The sequence below is a fragment of the Ammospiza caudacuta genome, chromosome 13, assembly GCF_027887145.1.
Source record: "Ammospiza caudacuta isolate bAmmCau1 chromosome 13, bAmmCau1.pri, whole genome shotgun sequence".
In the NCBI taxonomy this organism is placed as follows: Eukaryota; Metazoa; Chordata; class Aves; order Passeriformes; family Passerellidae; genus Ammospiza; species Ammospiza caudacuta.
In genome coordinates this window covers 20,242,582-20,262,404 of record NC_080605.1, presented here as the reverse complement: position 1 = coordinate 20,262,404, position 19,823 = coordinate 20,242,582, and the positions used below count along the sequence as shown (strand labels likewise).

The 19,823-nt window shown below is 44.9% G+C and overlaps 1 protein-coding gene across 1 annotated transcript in view; it reads left to right on the top strand.

The window, feature by feature from the left end:
* Positions 1–19,823, top strand: part of ZCCHC14 (zinc finger CCHC-type containing 14) — a 51,492-nt gene that overhangs the window by 4,811 nt on the left and 26,858 nt on the right. The window contains exon 2 of the mRNA XM_058813455.1: positions 9,882–10,005. Coding sequence (XP_058669438.1) covers positions 9,882–10,005 — 124 coding nt within the window. The remainder of the gene's footprint in view (positions 1–9,881; positions 10,006–19,823) is intronic.

The window sequence follows — 19,823 nt, the reverse complement described above, 5'->3', positions numbered from 1 at the left end:
TATTAGGAAGGAATTCTTCCCCATGAGGGTGGGCAGGCCCTGGCACAGGTGCCCAGAGCAGCTGTGGCTGCCCCTGGATCCCTGGCAGTGCCCCAGGCCGGGCTGGACAGGGCTGGGAGCAACCATGGCAGGGGCTGAAACGAGATGAGCCTTAAGGTCCTTTTCCACCCAAACCATTCCCTGATTCTGTGGTGATGATTCTGATCTGGTTGTGGCCTCAGGGCTTGGAGCAGCCATGGCAGGGCCTGGAGTGAGATGAGGTTTGAGGTCCCTTCCCAGCCAAACCATTCCCTGATTCTGTGATGATGACTCTGATGTGGTTGTGTGTCATCATCAACAGACAGGCTCAGGAACAGCCACCCTGAGTGCAGTTTGTTTGCAGCTGAAGAGAAATAAGGGGCAGTGACCCCAGATTTATGTGCTTGTTTCAGGCTGGTATCTTGTGAATGGGAAGGAGGGTTCCTGCCCAGTCAGCTTCCAAACACTGCCCCAATGGCTATTTCAAGTTTATAGCATAAGGGACTATTTTTCACTCATGCTAATTCCATAGGCTCCTCTAAAACCTCCAAAGAACTCCAGGCTGTGCTTTGGGAGCTGTGGGGTTGCTCTGAGGGATCCATTTCAAACACTTTCACCTGTCTGCACTGTTTGCCCAGGAGCATGAATGGACAGAACTCCATTGAGAAATATTCTGATATTTTTATTTCACCAATGGAGGGATGAGTTATAAAAAAACATCTCTTGCTGGGTTGGAACTGAGTTGTCGAGCCCTCCCAGAGACAGCAGTGCAGCTATTAAGTGATCTATGGCAGCTGCCTTTAGGGCTGCTTTTTGAGCTTTGTAGGGATGGAATAAATAATGCCAAACTTAATTTTTAGCCTCTTTGGGGGTATTTCATGGATTTAGCAGATCCATGTTGAGAGCAGTTGCTGGCTGGGATTGGAGTGTTTACTCCCTGGTATCAGGAGCTGCTATCTCAGAATGATCTCACTTTGCAAACCACATCAATCCAACCTCAGGAGCTGTAGGGACAGGTCTTGTAGCTTCCAGCTGGTGACATTGCCAAGCCCTGCATGTCTTTTGCGTGTCCTTTGAGAATTTTGGGTACTCCAGGCAACATGGATTGCACACACCTCTTGATATTCCACCTTAGAAATGTGAGGCTTCCCCTTCTGGCTCTTTTCTTACTCATGGTTTCATTTGAAATGTGATTAAAATGGTTCAGTCTCAAACCTGCAATATTTTCAGAGCTTTACATATAAAAGAATCCTTGGCCAGTAACAATATTAATTAGCACCAAATTCACTTTGTCTAATTGTATGTTACATGATGAACTTGAGTTTAGGAACCTAAAGGAGTTTGCTTGGGACATGCACTGTGCACCCAAACATCAGGAACAGAGCAGCCAAAAAAAGTGTGTTGAGCTAATGATGATGATGTTTTTTCCATGAACTGTTTTCCCATTTATTTTTGCACAGGCTGAATGAAGTTTTTGTTTTAAGAGTGCATTCCACTTCACTTTTTAAAATTTGCTCTTTTTTCTACCACTTACCTCAGAACTGTTAGTTGTCAGTGCAGAAACACTGAAGTGAGGCTCCTTCTTGTGGGACAAAGATAAAGATGTTGGATGTTTTGGACTGTGCCAGATCCAAAGTGTTTTAATGGAATCTGCAGGAGCTGGAGGAGATCCTGCAGCAGATCCTGAGAGGAGAAGCAGAGCCAGCAGAAGTTTAACCACACCTCACAGGCATTCCAGGGCTGACTTCAAAGGTGCTGAACAGCAGCCTTGTTTGGAAGTGTTTAACCATTTGGTTTGGTGGGTTTGGAAATGTTTGAGTTGCTAAAAAGGAGGTGCTGTCACCTTCAGTGCCAGTGGGCACAGCCCTGGCAGGCAGAGCTTGGCTTCTCCTGGCATCTTTCATATTCAAATACTCCACTCTCCATTTATTTGCTCTGCAGTGCTTTTTATCCCTAAGAAAAGCAAACATTGTCCCAAGAACATAGATAAGATTTCTCAGAGCCCACAGAATTTTATCATAGAAATGCTGGATATAATTTGTCTGTGGAAACAAGAACCATTGTCATACTTCCACTTGAATTTGACTTCAGTTTTGGAGGCAGTTGAATTGAAGCTGTTTCTTCCTGAGGTTTGAGATGGATATTAACTCAAGCAAAAGGATGTTGGTATGGCTCGGATCTGTGTTGCTGTGAATGAGCAGATTTCTAAATTCCTTGCTCTTGCATCATGCTGAACCCGAATTTTTCCACTGATTCCATTGGGATAATTATCCAGTAATCAGCATTGGGAGGGATAAACCTTTTAACAGGTGTTCAGACTAGAGAGTTTCAGGGGTTTTGTGAATAGCTGAAGTGATCCAGAAATAATCAGATCAGTTACTTAAGAGCAAGGTCTTAATTTTAATTACAGACCTGCCAAGTCCTGATGATAAATAGTGAAAGTGAACTTTCCATGTGTATTATGAATTCTTCTCCAATGCTGCCTTCTTTTATCACCATAAGAGGAAGAAAGAAGGACATTGAGAGGCTGGAGGGTGTCCAGGGAAGGGAGTGGAGCTGGGAAGGGTCTGGAGCCCCAGGAGAGGCTGAGGGAGCTGGGAAGGGAATGGAGAATCCTGAGGGAGCTGGGAAGGGAATGGAGAATCCTGAGGGAGCTGAGGGGGCTCAGCCTGGAGAAGAGCAGGCTCAGGGGGGCCCTCCTGGCTCTGCACAGCTCCTGCCAGGAGGGGACAGGAGGAGAGGGAACAGCCTCAAGCTGCTCCTGGGCAGGTTTAGGATGGATACTGGGAAAAATTGCATCATTGTAAGGGTGTTCAGGCACTGGAATGGGCTGCCAGGGAAGTGGTGGAATCACCATCCAAGGAAGTGCTCAGAAAATGTGTGAATGTGGCACTGGGGATATGGTTTGGTGGTGATCATGGTTGGACTTGGTATCTCAGAGGTCCTTTCCAACCTTAGTGACTCTGCTTCCATCATTCTGTGGAGTTTTATCACACTCAAGCCATTAATTTAGTGAATATTGAGGAGGGGAAGGAGGGAGAGCTGGAATTCAGTGGATTTGTGATCTGTCAGTTGTTGCAGGACAGACAGGGCTGGTTGGCTTTTGGTGGCATCAGGTGAAGAAACAGGATCAAGTTTGTGCATCAGTGCTGGGGTGTAGAGCAGCAGTGTCTGTTCCAAGGTCTGCTTAGAAATAGGGATTTGTTTGGATTTTGAGGTGGTTTGAATGATTGGTTTGTAAAATTCAGATCTGATGAGTCCAGTACCTCTGTGGTAGATTTATGTTCCTGTTATTAACAGTGTTCACCATTCTTTAAGCAAAGGGCTTTTAGTGGGAATGAGTCTATAAAATCCAGCCCTGACTTATTTTGGTCCATCTGTTCTCCTGAATTCATGAGCAGCCTGGGAGCAGGTGTGTGATTGTCCTGTGGTGTTTAAGTAGCACATGGCTCATTTCATTCCAGAGAGTCTCCCAGGACAGAACATCTGATCAGTTATCCATTATCCCATTTCCCTGGGAATTGCCTCTTCACCCTTTGTGCTCCTCCTCCAAGAGAAAAGGTGAATTTTGTAGCTGCTGAAACGTGGAGGCACCTGGCTCTTACAGCTTATCTGGATTGTTGGAACCACTTGAATTTTAACACAAACCAAACACTTCCAGCTGCATCCACATGCCAGTCCAACAAAGCAGCTGAATTTGTGTAAATTCAAGTGCTGAGCACTTCACTGGCTATGTGGAGAGTGGGGATATTTGTGAGCACTTCTGAACCATCCTCATGGAAGAGCCTGAATCTTCCAAAGGAGAAGGTTGGAATTTTCTTCTCCTGGGAGAGCAGTCAGGCGTTTGGGTATGAGTAAATGCAGGAGTGCTGCCTGAGGCTGTGGTTTCACAGGACTGCCTTGTTACTACCCAGAGGAAGGTGTTGGCTCACTCCTGCCCCTCCTGGCCTTGTCTCAGTGCATTTGCAACTCCACATCCCTGCATTGGTTGCCCTCATCTCCCACTTGGATTTAGCCTGATGAGCAATGGGTGTCAGCAATGCATTTTTATTCAGATTATTTAAAACCCTGAGTTCGTCCCTTTGGTGGGATCAGCCTGAGCTTGCAGGGGCTCTGTCCTTGCCATCAAACCTCTCCTGGAGCGCTGCTGCCAACAGGATTGCACCATGTTAAAGGCTTGGTGTTAACCTCAAATAAGCTGCTGTTAATACTCAGTAATATGAACCTGGCAGCACAGGAGGTGAGTGGTTCTTACCCCTGGAGTCACTGCTCCAATTCCTGGCCTCACTCACACGTTACCTGCTCCTGGAGGGCAGTTTATGGCTAAAAACTTCTTTTTTTAAAGGAGAATTCAAAAGCCAGTATGGACAGAAGCATTTCTCTGTGGGACTCTCAATTTATCACTGGCCATTGTTGAGAACATGGAAAAGTTTTCCTGTGTGATCAATGAGAGAATTTGTTTGTGTGGCTTGGAGCTGCAGGACCTCACTTAACTCACTCATTGCTCCTATATATTGTTTGCTGTTCCTGTGTAATACATGACCTAAATTTCTTACCTAACCAGGTATAGAAATCCATATTTTGTGCCCTCAGATCCTGTATCATCGTTCCTTGTGGTGCTTTGGGTAGTGGCTCCGTTGATTTTTTTTTTAATGTTTTTGGCTCCACTTCAAACTAAGTCAGCAAATACTTTGCTATTAAACCATGTATTTTCTGTGCTCTGTTTATTTTTCAAAGGAACAGATAATTGCTGTTTTGGTAAAACTCTGACCACATTAAGTTTGACTCCTATCAGTCCTGTTATTTTTATGAAAGGCTTTGCTGTATTCAGTGTTAGCAAAGCTCACAGCTCCCTACATTCCCAGATTTCCCATTTTCCAGTGACTCCCACTATGGAAAACAGTGCCTGAAAGGGCAGCACCACCTGTGGGAAGCACCTGGGTTTATTTTCCTGTGTGCTTTTAATGGATTGAGAGCTTAGGAGAGTTCTAGAGCTGCTTTTGGTGTCCAAGAAGATCTAACCCTGTCAGGACCTCTCTGGTGCTGGGAAGGAAATCACAGAATTAACATGGCTGGAAAAGACCTTGGAGATCATCAAGGCCAACCCATCACTGCACTCTGGGGGAAAAAGGTTTGGTTTGGATGATGACAGGTGAAAAATGGGAGAAATGTGATAATGGCAACATTCTAGCAAGGAATTCTGCTCCCTTGGCACGTTTGTCATCAACCCCTGGGTCAGAGCAATTGTTTCTCTTGCTGGTAACTCCTGGGGGTGGAGGACTCCAGGGCAGCATTTAGTGATCCTTCTGAATAATCTGTGGTGGGAAGATACAAAAAGATACTTTTCAGTAGCTGGTACCAATTTTGATCCTGTCATGATTGCAATGGAGGGTGAGGCACAGAAGAATTCACTCTGAGCCTCAATCGCTAAGCAGTGATCAATTTTCTTTGTTATTTTCAGTTCTGCCTTTAACTTGAGATGCAGGAGACAGCAGGGTTTGCATTGGAAAATCAGAAGTCCATCTGTGAGCCAGATGCTTTGCTGTGGAGGGAGCAGATCAAAGGGTCCCAGGGTGATCAAGGTTAGGAGGGACTCAAAGCTCATCTCATTCCAAGCCCCAGCCCTGGGAGCATCTTCCTCTAGACCAGCGTGCTCCAGTGAAAGATGCAACATTAAAGTGGAGTAAAAATAATTTTAAGGATCCTTTCTGCACCCACTTTCAGCTTTTAGAGGTGTTGAAGGAGCCTCCAGGCCACTGAGGTGTGGAAGGAATTCCTGAGCAGAGCAGTGAAGCTCTGGAGAGGTGCAGCACAGGGTTTTCCTTCTCCCTGGGAATGCTGGGCTGGGTAAAATCAGGCAGAATATTTAACTCTGCTGCTAGTTTTGATTGCTCTGTATGGACTGTTTCTGCTGAGGTTCTCAAGCAATTTCTGTAGAAAAATCCAGTTTTATTCAAAGGTCTAATGCTGTTTTTTCTTAGACCTTGAATGATTCATGGGGACTTTTCCTGCTTTTATAAAATGTCACTCCTGTGGTTTGTTATGATGTATGGCCTGAACATTCCTGGTTCCCGTGATGCCAACTTATCCATCTTCTCTGTGGCCTGTTAGTGCCTCAGAAAACAAGCCTTGAACAGTTCTGGAGCTGCAGATGTTTATTCCTAAATGGCATCTTGGCTTTCTCAGAGATGTTACAGCTCCTAAAAGGTCCAAAGCAATTTGCTCCCTGCTTCTCCAAACCCTTATCTCCCTGGAATGCTTCATTCTTTATTCCAAATCCAGTTTGTCCTGAGTGGCTGTGTGTGCTGAGCCTAACCCAGGGATTCAGGAGTGTTCAGCTATGGAGAACTCTCCTTCCTGAATTTACTTGATGTTGAATTTCTGCAGCTGAATTTGGACAGGTCCTTCCTGTGAAGCTTTTCCCAGTGTTGCTCCCAACCCTCCCAGGACAATATCTCCTGCAGCCCTGAGCTGATGGGTTATTGTTCCTCTGTTTGGCTTGGCCTCAAGTTGGGAAAAAAAAATAAAAAGAAAGAAGGAGAAAAAAATTGCTGTTACTATTTTGGAACTTTGATTTGCAAACCACTTTTCATTATTTCACTTTCCCCTAAACAAATCCAAACCCTTGCAGTATCGTGATGTTTAAGTCAGTGGAAAAAATGATTTCAGAATTTGGAATGGAAGCTTTAAGCAGTGGGATTCAGTGGTTCTAACACCATTCAGCTCCCTAACAAAGTGCTCCATTTGGAACTAATCAGAGCTTTGTGATTTTTCTAGGCCAATTTGGAGCTGCTTTGATGTGAGACGGGATCAGATAGTATGAGCTCAGGCAGACAAGACATATGGGCTAAATTAATCCTCAGCAAGTCTAGGAAAATTAAATCTTTATGGCAAAAAAATGGAGGTTATGTATAAACAAAATGCAAATTATAAGCTGCACGCGATGCTTGTTGTAAGGAGAGTGGAGAGGAGGGAATACAAGATAAGAGGCAATAAATTGTAACAAACTGCTTGTTCAGAGATTTTTCTGGAGCTGTGGGGCTGCTCTACCCAGCTTCAATCATTCTGAGTGTTTATATTTCTGATTATTCTGAATATTTGGGACCTGGTTGTCCAGGATAAGGCAGCTCCTTTCCCAGGCTGCTCCTCTGGGCTGTCCCTTTGCCAGGAGGATGGTGCTCAGCCCTCTGGAACTTCCTCCCAGCAGCCCTGGGCTGGAGGGAGAGTTTAATGAGCTCCAGGAGAGAGGCTGTGTGAGATAAGCCCAGCTAAAGACTGACTCTGGCAAAGGAAATTTCAGCTCTTGCCCACCCTCCTGCCAAGCTGGGACTTCAATGGTTGCTCTAAGGAAAAGCTTCGTGTTAAGTTTTGTTAGTGGTGGGAAGCTGTGCTGAAGAAACAATGTATAATTAGATAAATATAACATTTTTGCATTATATATATAAAATAAACTTCGTTTTTTTGTCAAGAAGTGCTGAAAAGGAAAGCAGCTCCCTGTAACCCTCTTTTTTCCTGACACTCATCTGCCATCCTGGATTGATTTCTTTACACGTAGAAGCTTTCTTATGGATGTCAAGTATATGGAGCCTTTCACTCGTTCCACTGCCTTAAGTGTGTATAAATCTATAAATGTCACTCTTAAAATGGAGCTCACAATAGGTAATTGTGTGGAGTGGGGCTGTGCTATTTCTGACTTGCATTGTGTGTGCTGACTGACGGCACCATGGAGCACGAGGGTGTGCAAAGAATTGTTTTCTGCAAAATTCTCCCAGCTCAGGGGCACTGTGTCAGGTTAGCAGGGTCTGAGGGAGCCTTTTCCCTACCAGGGACCTGGAGCTGCTGCTTCTGAGTTACCCTGAGTGAAGGAGAACTCGTTTTGTTGTGGCAAATGCACGTTTTCTCCTGTCATTTGTGCCAGGCTAAAAATCCATGTGGAATTCTAATTACAGCTCAGGTTGATTCCAGATGGAACAATTGAATTTCAAGTCACACAGTTCCTCTGAGTAGGTACTGGGAGTGTTTTTGTTGGTCTCAACTCCCTCTTTAAAGCACCTTTCCAAGGTTTTTAAACCCTTTTTTGTTTTGATGTTTCAGCCTTCTGCTTGGGCATTGCTAGTGTCGAAGTTTCCATTGAAATATGATCACGACAGGTTATTAAATGGCAAAGACAAGAAAATCAGGGTTTTGCTGAGAATTTTTCATTGCAATTTGTTGTGGAAATGCTTGGGAATGCCTTGAGTCTCATCTCTGGAGAGGTAATGGAGCCCCATGGAGCCACTTCCCTCTTCCCACTCTCTCCCATCCCAATGCCAGGGGAGCAGAACTCCTGGCTTAGGATAAATTTAATAGGGAAAACAGAAGCCACACATGCAAGCCAAGCAAAGGAACCAATTCCCCATGGATGGGCAGAGATTAGCAATGCCAGGGAATTTCATGGGTCACGATGACTGGGGAATGGTATTGGGGTCACTGAATGTCCCCTGCTTCCTTCTTCCCTCAGCTTCCTGTACTGAGCATGATGCCACAGGCTGGAATATCCCCTGGAGCAGCTCTGCTCTGCTGGCTGCCCATGACCTGTCCCAAACCCCTCGTGTCCCATCCCAAACCCCTCGTGTTCCACCCCAAACCCCTCGTGTTCCACCCCAAACCCCTCGTGTCCCCGTCCCAAACCCCTCGTGTCCCCGTCCCAAACCCCTCGTGTCCCCACCCCAAACCCCTCGTGTCCCCGTCCCAAGCCCCTCGTGTTCGTGTCCCACCCCAACCCCCTCGTGTCCCACCCCAAACCCCTCGTGTCCCCACCCCAAACCCCTCGTGTTCGTGTCCCCATCCCAAACCCCTCGTGTCCCCACCCCAAACCCCTCGTGTTCGTGTCCCACCCCAAGCCCCTCGTGTCCCACCCCAACCCCCTCGTGTCCCCACCCCAAACCCCTCGTGTTTGTGTCCCCACCCCAAACCCCTCGTGTTTGTGTCCCCATCCCAAACCCCTCGTGTCCCCACCCCAAGCCCCTCGTGTCCCACCCCAAACCCCTCGTGTTTGTGTCCCCACCCCAAGCCCCTCGTGTCCCCACCCCAAACCCCTCGTGTCCCATCCCAAATCCTCGTGTCCCCATCCCAAACCCCTCGTGTCCCCACCCCAAGCCCCTCGTGTTCGTGTCCCCACCCCAAGCCCCTCGTGTTCGTGTCCCCACCCCAAACCCCTCGTGTTTGTGTCCCCACCCCAAACCCCTCGTGTCCCACCCCAAACCCCTCGTGTCCCCACTCCAAACCCCTCGTGTTCGTGTCCCCACTCCAAACCCCTCGTGTCCCCCCAGCCTCTGTGCTGGTGGGGTAGAATAAGAACCCAAAAAGGCCTCATCTTTGTCAGCCCTGTTCAGCAGTGACCAAAACATCCCTGAGTTCTCCACAGCTTCCAGCACAAATCCAAACCAGCCTCACACCAGCTACTGTGAGATAATTAACTCTAGGCCACCCAAAACCAGCACAGCGTCATAATGTAAAAGTGACATTTTCCAGGAGCCCTTTTCCCCAGTTTTCTTGTGGAAAAGTTAAAATGTGTTGTGTGCAGAGGTTAAAGGTCTTGCAATCTCTCTGCAATTGACTGCTGGGTGAGTATTGTTTCAAAAAGAATTATGCTGTAAGGAGCTTTTTAGATTAGCCAAGATAATCTCCCTTTGTGAATAGCTGCTGACTGAAAGCACTTCCCTGAACTGTTACTTGGGGAATATCAGGAGTAACACCCTCAGCTCTGAGAGAAACCAACTTCTCCTGAGTGCCTTCCCAGGGGATCCCTCACTCCAGAGGAGGTGTGATGTTTGTGTGTTCCCTCTGCTTATTTTAATGGATTTTTGTACTTTTCCTTCCAGGTCACTCCAAGGTCAGAGACCCCCATCAACAGTGTCAGTAACAGCTTGGAAAATGTGCTCCACACATCCACACATTCCATGGAGGAGTCACTACCCAAGAGGCCTTCAGGGAAACACTCCAAAGGTTTGTCCTTCTCCTTGTGCTGCTGCCTCAGATCCTTGGTGATGCTCAGTTTTATTTTCATTGGGATTGGAGGCTGGAATTTTGCTGCTTCACTTCTGGCTTAGCAAAGTTGCACAGAAATTTGTAGGAAGAGTGAGTGTCAGGGAGAAATGATCAGTGAAAGAGGAATATCCTGATTTTTCCATTAGGAAATAAACAAGAAGGTTTTTTGAGATACCTCCTTTTGAAATGCCAGCCTTGCTTTCAAGAAATATTCTCCAAGAGTGGGTATCGTGGACATTGCACCTCTCAGCAGGTTATTTCTTGGATAAAGCAAGAAATATTTCTTGCTTTATCAAAGGGGAAAAGCATTTAAACAGTTTGGCTGCCACTTCCACCTTTCTCCTGCTTTATAAGTATGAACTGAATGAAGAGAAGTGGAAGAGAGGAGACTTTGCACCTTTCTCTGTTACAAAATAAATCTGGTTTTTCTAATGCTGTATTGGATACTGACCTGGCTAAAAACTGGCCTTAGCAAATCAGGGTTAATTATTCCATTTCCACACTCCAGGCTCTCTTTGCAAATATGAAAATGTCTCGGCTAAAATGTGACTAGCAGTATTTTTATTTAATGCATTTTAAAGATCACTGGTAATGAGGAAAGTCTTTGAACTGGGAGCTGCTCTTTGTGCAGAACAGCTTTTGTGAGCCCTGTAGGGCAGAATTAATCAGGGGAAATATCTGCCCTCATATGTTGCCTTCCAATACCATTAAAAATACTGTCAGGCACCATCTACATTTTTTAATTTGGATTTTGTTCTCTTTTCTTCCACTGGCTTCCTATAGAACTTTGCAAGTAGTATTTGATACCACAGAAATTCAGTAATTTCACAACACATCTTCACTCAGAAGATCTGATACAGCTCAGGAAGGGTTAAATGTCCCAGGAAATGTTGAGTTGCCTCCTTCTCAGTGACACACTCCCCTGTAATCCCAGAAGTGGAAGGAGCAGGCATTTTTTACAGCCCAGTAATGCTGCAAGGAGCCATTTCTCCAGCTGTAAAAACCATCAGGGTAGAAGAAAACGCAGCACTAAGCAGAAGCATGGCTGGGTTTGTGGCTTTCATCTGATTAAAAATAGGACAGGGTTCAACACTGTTTTCATTTGTACTCAGTGATTGCTATTCCAGTACCATATATGCTAAGATTAGTCATGGTATGCTGTGAAAATTAATTAGGTTTTGCTCTGATCTGTTTTTCTCTTATAGAATACCTGCCTGGTGTTCAGTTGAATTTACAGACTGCCTCAGTGAGGGTTGGGAAAAGGGGGTGTGGAACAAATACTGATATTCTGCTTTCTGCTTCAACAGCAGTGTTGAATTCTCCTTCATGTGTTGGAGTTCTCTTTCTTCAGCTTGGAGTGCAATTTAGGATTATTTACCACCTGAATGCACTGTTCCTGACTTATATTCCTCATTTTCATAGCAAACACAGCTCTTCATTTGGCAGGACCCACCAACTTTTTAACCTGGAGCACAGAAAGCTCCTGGAGCGTCATGGAAGCACGGGATGCTTGGTTTTCATGTTGTTTTTTAGTGAGCCTGGTTTCAGGCAGCTTGACAGGACAGGATTTCTCCCCAGAAGTAATGAGCTGCCCAAGGTCAGCATTCCTCTCCTGGCAAAGCCCTGGAGCTGGAAGTGTCTCAGTTAAAAAGGCTGGAGCTGAAACATGAGAAAGAAAAGAAAAATGAGAAAGGTGCAGTATTTGTTGTGCTTAGCTGGATTAGAGACAGTTTGTATTAACCCAGGGAATGTTTTAATCCTCATTTGGAGACATGTCAGTAATTTAATTTACTCTCCACAGCTGAACAGTGACTGGGGTTGTAGTAGCTTGGGCCTGGAAGCTCTCAGTGACTGTTTTCCTTAATCCACCACTTTTGGCATCAAATGTTGGAGTTCCTGCATGGGAGGGAGGCAGGGAGAGAGGAGCACTCTGCTGGCTCTCTCAGGGGCAGTGTGTGCTCCTGGATGTGGAGCTGCAGTGTTTGCACAGCTCGTGCAGAGACTTGTCAGGTACCTGGCAGGGATTTCAGGACTGTGCTGCCTCAGGACATGAATTTCTAACAGGACTGTCAGCCTGAGAAGTGCACCAACCTTTGCTTTTACCTCAGGGGCCCAGCTCGCTGTGGGAGCACTGTCACGCATTAAATCAGAAATTGTGGGATGGTTTGGATTGGAAAGGACCTAAAGATTGTGTGATTCCATGGGCAGGTGCTGGATCTGTGCTGCAATACTCAAGTTATTGAGAGTGGTGAGCAGCAAACTCTTGGTTTTTTATCAGAATTCCTCAAATTTTTTCCTGCTCTTTCTCCAGGCTAAACCCCTTTGTCCCTGCATACATATCTGTGGTAAAATGGGATAAAGCAGGTGGACATTGCTTCCAAATGAAAGTTGTGGCACTGGGAAGTTCTGTGCCTGCTGGCATCAATGTTTTGGGGATCTGTGCTCTATCTGGGCTTTTTTTTTTTATAAAACAAAGTTTAAAAAATTGCCATATGCGAGTAGAGAAAAAAAATACAGGTGGGTTCTGAAAGAAGGATGTGGAGCGATGTGGGATCTCAGCACCTCAGGATGGAGGTGCAGAGTGGCCGAGATCACCCTTGGGGGGCTCGGGAGTCCTGGAATGTTGCCAGAAGTGTCTGGTGGCTGCACTTTGATCCTACACAGGAGACGACACCTGTATGAGGATGGGAGGAATTCACTGGGTGAATGGTGAAGGGATAAGTTAATTAGAGTGTAAAACACAGGGTTTAGGATTTCTGTACAGGGGGGTCTAAAGAAGTAAGATGGAGGAATTGGGGCGTGTCCTGTTCTTCTTCTTCTTCTTCTTGGCCTCCATCTTCTGTGGTGGTGGTGGCACTTTGGGATTGGTTATTACTAGAAGTGCACCGGTTAATAAGGGTAGAAGGTATTGGGGAAAAATGATAAATATTGTACACGTAACTTCGGGTATAAAGATAAGTGACCGCCCGGGGGCTCGCAGTGTGCCCATGGCTGGCTGCTGTGCAGACCTCTGTCGGGCTGAAAGAAAATCTTTTAGATAAACAATTAATAAACACCGAGACCGAGACAAGATCAGAAGTCTCTCCTCGTCCTTTGAAGCGCCGGCCTTTCCAGGCCACCTAGACGGCACAGAAAACTTACAGAGCCCTTGTGAAATCCAGCAGCTGTAACATGCTCTGAATTGTGCTTTTTATTCCTGTTTTGACCAGTGATTTAGGGCTGTTCAAAGCTGTTTCCACAGATGAGGAGTTGTTTTACCTGGAGGTAACTTTGGGAAGTGGGGGCTTTCCCTGTCCTCAGGATCTGCTGCTGTGCTGGAAGCTGCACCCAGGCTTGTTCACAGGTATTGAGGCACTGACAGATCTCACTGGTCAGAGATAAACACAGATTCTTGGGTTACATACAATTCAAATTCCAAAAGAGATCTGTTGCTTTCTGTCTCTCTTCCCACTGTTCCTAGAATGCAGTCAGGTTTTAGTAATGGTTTTAACAACATTTGAACAAAATAAATTAAAATAAAGGTTAGGCATTTTTTTATCTCCTGAGCCTTTCCCTGTAGCAAAGTGGTTAAAAAAAGTCACGAGTTAAAATTGCTTTTCACTGTTTTGTTTTGCTGGCAATCCTCTGCTGGTAGCAAAGGGAAATTCAAGAAATTCCATTTTTATTCCAAAGTTCAGGAGGAGCTGTGTGGCCCATGGGAAGCCCTGTGCACAGAGCTAATTTTTAACAAGCCTGTGGATGTAGGGTTGGGGTAATTCCCAAAAGAGAGTAGTTATTGGTTATCACAGCTGACTGAAAAAATCAGCTTATTTTTATTTGTTCAAAAAAGCAGTAGGAATTTTCCATGCTCCAGAGATGTTGTTAATTACTCTTTTGCTGTCAGGTTCCAAGGATTTGGCCATTAGGTGGAGAGCAGTGGAGGCAAGTCCTGCTCTGTGCATGTGACATATTTTAGCAATGTATTAAACATGCTCACTGACCACAGCATATTTTCCAAAAGCACAGAGGAATTAAATGCATTAGACCAGATGTTGAAGTGCAGAACAAAAGCAGCTTTATTATAAAGTCAACATAAGTTACAAACATCCCAGGAAGAGCCTGTGCAGGCTTCATGCTGCCACTGCTCTCAGTAAAATCAGTAAAAATCTCAGTAAATCAATAAAATCCTGATTTGTCACAGCCTCTGGGTGAAGTTTCCTGCTCTGGAGGTTTAGAAGTTGCTCATCCCTGTTCATTTTGCAGGTGGCCCTTGCCCTGTCCCTCCCAGAGCCGCCTGGACAGTGATTTCCTCAAGTGAACAAGTCTCATTTTCTGCAAAGTGACAGGAACTCTCCTATTCTTGTGTTTCCTGTGTATTTTTCTTGCCTTTTCTCTGTTGCCACACAAAACCCTCCAAATTGTCTCCACGCCAGCCTGATTTCAAATGAGGCAACTGTTGAAATCTGATCCTCCTGGAGTGAAGCTGAATCATAATCCTTGCGACACAGGATCTAAGGATAGGCACAAACTGCTTCTGGAGAGTGAGGAGTAAAGCTTTGAGATGGAAAATGGGGACAGGAGCCTTTATTCTACAATCTCTTCTCCATTTAGCTCTGCTGAGCACAGGAAAACCAATTGCTTAATTGAAGGGATGCTCTGAGTCCACACTCAAGGTCCTGAAAGCTTTGATGTGTCCCAGCCTTGGACAAACACATGGAACAGCACATGGCTGACTGGATAAAAGTCTGTGGGCATGAAGGAAAGCAAGCTCTAAATGCATCTCGGGGATATATTGATTGAGTTTTCAATCAATATTGGGGTGTAAATCTGTCCAAAGCTTGCAGAATGCTGCTGGGCCCAGGTGGGATCACTGGGAGGTGGCTGTGGTGGCTGTCACGTTAACCAGGGCTGGGATCTGAATTATTTCATGACAATAGGCAGCAGCAATGGGTGATGTCAGCCTCCCAGAACTTCTCAGCACTATTTTTGCTGCTCTGTTTTCCTTGGCAAAATGTGTTTGTACGGTCTTGCACCTTTTTTTTCTCTCCCACTTCCTTGACTCATTCTTTTTCCATAAGAAACCAGGCTGCAGGAGCTCTCCCAGTTTCATGGTGACCAACAGCCTTTTCCTCTTGAAATGTTTGACACCAGCAGAAAATACAGAGGGAGGAAAAAAAAAAGCTCTGAAATCTATTTTGTTTAGGTCCAGACTTTAGACTGCCTTGTTCTGCATCAGTTGTGGAGCTGGATTATTCTATTTTTAAGTAACTGCATCATTTCCAACAATATTGGGTCAACTACTGGTATGGTACAGCTTAAAGAAATATTTAGGCTATGATAATCCTTCAGGAAAAATCTCCCTCTCCCAACTGTATATAATTTTTCAGCTGTTTGTGTATGTCCTTGTTCATTTTCCTTCTGAAGGGAGAGCTCTGCTTCTAAACTTGAGCAATGTAGGTTGAGATCACACAGCAGGCAGTGCATTCCTGACCTTCTGTCTGTGCCACACAAGTTGTTTGAGGAATATCAAGTATTTAAAGTGAATTCTAGAAGTCAAACCCAAGGATTAGCATGCTCCAAAAAAACATGTTTGGCTGTTGCACATTTTCCCCTGTGGTACAGGATTATTGTATGGTAAGGGATTTTTTGGTGATGCATAAATCACGTTGCTCAATGTGGAGTTGAGAGTTCAGTTCAGGTTGGAGCTTTGATTTTGCAATGAAGGCAATACTCAAGTTTAGGGTTTTAAAAACCATCAGAAATGTATTTCAGTTCATGTTTTTATTGATAGTTCAGTTGTCCTGTGCTTACAGAAAGCCATTTCATGTCCCCAAAGCCAGGGTGAATGGTTGTTGTAGAGCAGGGAGTGGAGCTCCTCATGCTGGGGCTGCACTTGGACTCTGGCAGATTGATGTTATCAGCTGTTAATAAGGTAAAAGTTAATAAGTTAACTTATATCTTCTCTCCAGGCTGGAATCAGTATTTTGTCACCCTCACTGCCTCCTTTTCCCTGTAATGAGCCTTGTCAGGAGAGATCTGGGATGGCTGTGATAGGATGGGAATGCGAGGAGGCAGCACAGACACTGCCTGGTGGATGGGGAGGAAGAGGAGGCAGCACAGACACTGCCTGGTGGATGGGGAGGAAGAGGAGGCAGCACAGACACTGCCTGGTGGATGGGGAGGAAGAGGAGGCAGCACAGACACTGCCTGGTGGATGGGGAGGAAGAGGAGGCAGCACAGACACTGCCTGGTGGATGGGGAGGAAGAGGAGGCAGCACAGACACTGCCTGGTGGATGGGGAGGAAGAGGAGGCAGCACAGACCCTGCTGTGGTGCATGGGGAGGAAGAGGAGGCAGCACAGACACTGCCTGGTGGATGGGGAGGAAGAGGAGGCAGCACAGACACTGCCTGGCTGGGTTTGGGATCCATGGCCCCCATTCCTGCCCCTTGTGCTCCACAGGGAGGACCCCAGCACACCCAGAGCTGCAGTGAAGGATGCTCTGTGTGGGTTTTCCTGTGGCTCTTTTGGGGTTCATTTCCCAGAGCATTCTTTAATTTCCTCTGAGCAGTTTTAGTTGTGTCCACACCATCTGCCTTGATCCCATATTCCCCTAAAATGATGGACATCAAAATAATGGATATCAAGCATTTAACCTGAGGGCCTTACCCTGAAGCTGCTGAGTGATTCTCTAACTTTGGTTTTGTTTGGATTTCCTGCCTGTTTTTCCTCAGTGAGGAGGTAGAATCACTCTGCTTGGTCCCTACCTAATTAACTGCTGAGCCTGTTGATTAAATTCATTCAAATTTAACAAAGCTATTTAGAGATTTTATTTACAGTGGTGTCTGCATAGAAGAGACTCATGCATGCTTCCTCCAGGAGAAGTGAGAGCAGCTGAGGTACAGCCTGGATCTGTGGGAAATCAGGCCTTGTTTTGCTCCTTGGTAATCCATAAAATCCCAGAATTTGTGTTGGAGGAGACCTTAAAGTTCATCTCATTCTTCCACTAGCCCAGGTTGCTCAGAGCCCCATCATTCATCTTGATTTTATTTATCCTTGTGTTAAAAATAAAGATCTGTGTGCTGGGCAGTACAATTTCCTTATTAAACAGTAGGAAATGAGCAGTTTTCTGCTACAATAGGATTTGACAAAGAACACTTAATTTGGAGGAGTCCATTCAGTTTGGCTTCAGTGGGAGCTGGATGATACTTTTGTTTACAATTAATTTAATCAAGCTACTCAGAAAAATTTAAATTCTAAGAATAGGATGCTGGTAAATCCAGCTGTGCCAAGTATTTTACCTCTCTAATGCCATCCTCAGGAACATTCCTGATCTTGGGTAAGGACTATGTACTCATCAATATCTACTGTGAGATTATAAACTCTTAATTAATATTATTTGCATTTTTCCATGGCTCTCTCAGGAGGCCACACACAGGATGTGCATTCCTAGAAGGATTCTCCCATTTCCATGTCTTTGGAGTCCTGGAAGTGCCTTCAGTGGCACAGGAGTTGTTAATGAAGGTGAAATTATTGGTCATTACCTCAACAGCTCTGGAAGCAGCAGCATGACCTCCTTCCCATAATGGAAACAACAAAGCAACTCCAGCTTTTCATTAAAATCACATTAAATGGTGAAAAACAGTTTTTCTCACATCTTAATGGTAATGGTTTCATACAGCCCATCTTCTGAGGCAGAAAAAAGGTGTTGGGAGAGCTTTTCCTGTGGTGGAACTAATGCTTAAACCTGCATTATTACTGAAAATCCTTAATTAAAAGCAGGAGATGAAATTTAAAAGTTAAGAAATTAACAAATAGGGAGGGATAACAAATATGTAATTCAAGACTGAGAAAAGAACCAAAAACCCCAAGAAGGGACATTTTAACTGCTGCTTTTTGCCTCCTGGCAGTGGCTCAGTGGGGCTGGACATTGCTGTGTCTGCAGATGGAGAGAGGGGTGTGAGAAATGCTCAGAAATGCTCAGAAATGCTCAGCTGTTCCTGCTGCCTTCAGAATGCAGCACCCTGAACATCTGGGCGTTTCTGAAATAGCCCATTCTGCTGCCATCTCAAACAGGGCCGTGCAAAAATTTAGGAAAGAATTTAAGATAAATGCCTTGCTTATCCTATATAGGCCCACATAGCCCTTAAACAAAATTGGATAAAAATTGGCACTTCAGAGAAGAAAGCAGGAGTGATTCACATGTATTCCTAGAAATCCAACACATCCCTGCCCATTTTACATCCTGACACCACTGTACTAATGACTAAATGGCAATTTTCTGCTGCATGTCATGCTCAGGAAGCTTTTACAGCTGGTTACTTGTTCGCTGGTAAATGTTCCTTCCCTTAACAGTTTATTCCTAAATCCCCCCATTTTCCAATGCACATTTTTCATTTCCATCTACCTTTCCATTTAGATGAATTCTTGCCTCCATATCTGAGGGTAATAGGCTTAAAGCACAACAATTTTCTCAATAGGTAGCTGGAGATTTTAGAGGTATCTGAATATACAAGTTAAAAATGGAGTCATCTCTCTCATAGTTGTGGGTCCAGAGCTGCAAATTTCTGGGTATTTAAAATAAATCTGAGGTTTCTTGCTTGCCTTTGATGTCAGCATTAGAATTCTCACTGGGGGCTTTTCTCTGCAGACATGGGAGGCTGTGAGTTTGGAAAGAATCAGACTGCAGCAGGGAAAAGATACCAAATATTGTAGGAGAAATGGGTGATGTTGGGAATTGGAAATAATAAATGAATGAAAATGGGGCTCAATAATAATTGAGCTCAGTTGAATTCTTGGGAATTGGAAATAATAAATAAATGAAATTTGGGCTCAATAATAATTGAGTTCAATTGAACTCTTGAAATTGGAAATAATAAATAAATGAAATTTGGGCTCAATAATAATTGAGCTCAGTTGAATTCTTGGGAATTGGAAATAATAAATAAATGAAATTTGGGCTCAATAATAATTGAGTTCAATTGAACTCTTGAAATTGGAAATAATAAATAAATGAAATTTGGGCTCAATAATAATTGAGTTCAATTGAACTCTTGAAATTGGAAATAATAAATAAATGAAATTTGGGCTCAATAATAATTGAGTTCAATTGAACTCTTGAAATTGGAAATAATAAATAAATGAAGTTTGGTTCAGCCTGCCATGGAGCTGGGCAGGGACTCTTCATCACGAGCTGGAGTGACAGGACAGGGGCAGTGGCTTCAAACTGAAGGAGAGTTGGTTTGGGATGGATATTAGGGAGGAATTATTGGTTCTGAGGGTGGGCAGGCCTGGCACAGGTGCCCCTGGATCCCTGGCAGTGCCCAAGGCCAGGCTGGAATGGACTTGGAGCCACCTGGGACAGCAGAAGATGTCCCTGCCATGGCATGGCTGGCACCGGATGAGCTCTAAGGTCCTTTCCCACCCAAACCATTCCATGATATGAAAGAACAAATGTGAGAAGAGTCCAAGCAGTGGAATTGTGTCCGCGATTCAGTTATTTTGGGGTTGTTTAAAGGAAGTTGTGTTCTCATGTTTAATGACAGCTTAATGGAGTTGTGATGAATGGTGTCTGTTGGAAAGTGCCAGAGCAGAGCCTGATCCTGGGACCTGCATGCAGACATTGCTGGGGAAGGGAAGCAGCTGGAGCTGTTCTTGGATTGGTTTTAGGGACTGAAATGAGAATGAAATCTCATTTGTGGGTTGCAGACAGTGGGAACTCAAAGTTTGAGGGGCACTGCTGCCCCAAACCCTCTGATTGTGGTCCCTTGTACTCCCTGGAGCCTTCCATGGAATTGTG